The 949-nt window shown below is 55.4% G+C and overlaps 1 protein-coding gene across 1 annotated transcript in view; it reads right to left on the bottom strand.

Annotated features, from left to right (window-relative positions):
* Positions 1-674, bottom strand: part of LOC104988293 (obscurin-like) — a 5,358-nt gene extending 4,684 nt beyond the window's left edge. Inside the window, exons 1-2 of the mRNA XM_010839578.1 lie at positions 404-674; positions 1-69 (exon numbers count right to left, since the gene is read on the bottom strand). Coding sequence (XP_010837880.1) covers positions 1-52 — 52 coding nt within the window. The 5' untranslated portion in view covers positions 53-69; positions 404-674. The remainder of the gene's footprint in view (positions 70-403) is intronic.
* Positions 675-949: the final 275 nt, after the last annotated feature.

The following is a 949-nucleotide window of genomic DNA, read 5'->3' on the forward strand; positions in this document are numbered from 1 at the left end:
GCAGCTTGGCTGTGGCCCCTTCCACGGCCTCTTCCTTCTTTAGACCCTTCATGAACTTAGCAGGCAGGGCTGGAGGTGGTCAGAAAGACACAAACACTATCACACTTTCTGAACACACAGAAGCAACAGGATGTGAACAGTGCACAGAAGACATAAAACCCAACTGGACCTGGCCCACCTGCTGGGGTGCCAGCACACACAGCGACTGTGACTTTAAAAGGTCCAGCTGTACATGTGCCACGGAACAGACACAGAACAGACACGGGACATGACAGGGAGAACAGAACAATTATGGGAGAAAAAGGAGCACAATAGTGAGTCAGCAAGGTAGGAAAGGGAACTGAGAGCAGAGACAAAGGGCAGACGCCAAATGCCAGTCCATGTGGTCACACGTGGTCTTTACCCCTGACGGCGAGCGTGGCTGAGGTCTTCTCCTGCCCGCACACGCAGGAGTACTCCCCAGCATCCTCCACGGTCAGCTCACGGATCTCCAGCTCACACACGGCCCCGTCCTGCCTCAGGCTCACTCTGTCCCCGGCTCTGAGGGTCTCGGGCCCCTTCTTCCACTCCACGGGGGCTGCCTTGCTCAGCTCACAGCGCAGCTTGGCTGTGGCCCCTTCCACGGCCTCTTCCTTCTTTAGACCCTTCGTGAACTTGGCAGGCAGGGCTGGAGGTGGTCAGAAAGACACAAGCATATCACGTGTCCTGAACTCACAGAAGCAACAGGATACAGAGAGTACACAGGGACACAAAACCCAACTGGACCTGGCCCACCTGCTGGGGTGCCAGCACACACTGTGACTGTGACTTTAAAAGGTCCAGCGGTACATGTGCCACGGAACAGACACGGGACAGACACGGGACATGACAGGGAGAACGGAATAATCATGGAAAGATAAGGAGCAGACTAGTGAGTCAGCAAGGTAGAAACGGGAACTGAGAGCAGAGA

This window comes from Bison bison, unplaced genomic scaffold (genome assembly GCF_000754665.1).
Source record: "Bison bison bison isolate TAMUID 2011002044 unplaced genomic scaffold, Bison_UMD1.0 scf7180017846413, whole genome shotgun sequence".
NCBI lineage: Eukaryota > Metazoa > Chordata > Mammalia > Artiodactyla > Bovidae > Bison > Bison bison.